The sequence below is a fragment of the Sinocyclocheilus anshuiensis genome, unplaced genomic scaffold, assembly GCF_001515605.1.
Source record: "Sinocyclocheilus anshuiensis isolate Anshui unplaced genomic scaffold, SAMN03320099.WGS_v1.1 scaffold532, whole genome shotgun sequence".
NCBI classification, from domain to species: domain Eukaryota; kingdom Metazoa; phylum Chordata; class Actinopteri; order Cypriniformes; family Cyprinidae; genus Sinocyclocheilus; species Sinocyclocheilus anshuiensis.
The window spans coordinates 2,085,758-2,086,469 of NW_015555819.1; the positions used below are offsets into that span (position 1 = coordinate 2,085,758).

A 712-nucleotide genomic window follows, 5' to 3' on the forward strand; every position below is an offset into this window, starting at 1 on the left:
AATTTTTATATATTCAATAAATATGTTTTTAATTAATATTATTATTAATATTATATTGAAGTGAACAAGACAGTGATGTTGTTGTTATTTTAATTATTAATAACAATATTGTTAATAAATGTTAATGTCAAAAAATGAATAAAAAATAATAAAATATTTTATTGGTAATAACTATATCAAATTCGAATATTGAAATGACATTTTCACATTGACATTAGTTTTGATGTTATAATAATAATAATATGTTAGTATTCATAATAATACAATTTATTATTAATATTAGTTAAATTATGATATTGAATAATAATTGAATATATTATTATTATTGACATTATCATTTAAATTAGATATTAAAATCATTTATAAATAATTAAAAATTAATTAAAAAAAAAATACATTCAATATTAAATTAATCTCTCTCTCTTTTTCAGAGTTTTGCAAAACGGTCTGGAGGTTGAGCGTTTAAGACTGAGGAACTTCTTTCACTACTATCACTCTAAAAGAGGCATGTGGAACTCACAGTCCAGTAAAACTCCTAAAGGATAAAACCGAACCTCGCTGAGAGACTTCAAACTAACTCGGCACGAGAACGGGACCTTAAAGGACCAAACCGTTGCGTCTCTGGGACCCTTTCCTGAGGCCCGTCTCATACAGGAGGACCCGTGACACTGCCAAGCTGCTGTCCAAACTCAACACTCGAAAGAGCCACAGA

At 27.4% G+C, this 712-nt stretch overlaps 1 protein-coding gene across 1 annotated transcript in view; it reads left to right on the forward strand.

The window, feature by feature from the left end:
- The window catches only part of LOC107675269 (N-acetyl-beta-glucosaminyl-glycoprotein 4-beta-N-acetylgalactosaminyltransferase 1-like), a 197,019-nt gene extending 196,328 nt beyond the window's left edge, over nt 1-691 (forward strand). Inside the window, exon 20 of the mRNA XM_016469560.1 lies at nt 432-691. Within this exon, the coding sequence (XP_016325046.1) occupies nt 432-546 (115 nt within the window). The 3' untranslated portion in view covers nt 547-691. The remainder of the gene's footprint in view (nt 1-431) is intronic.
- Nucleotides 692-712: the final 21 nt, after the last annotated feature.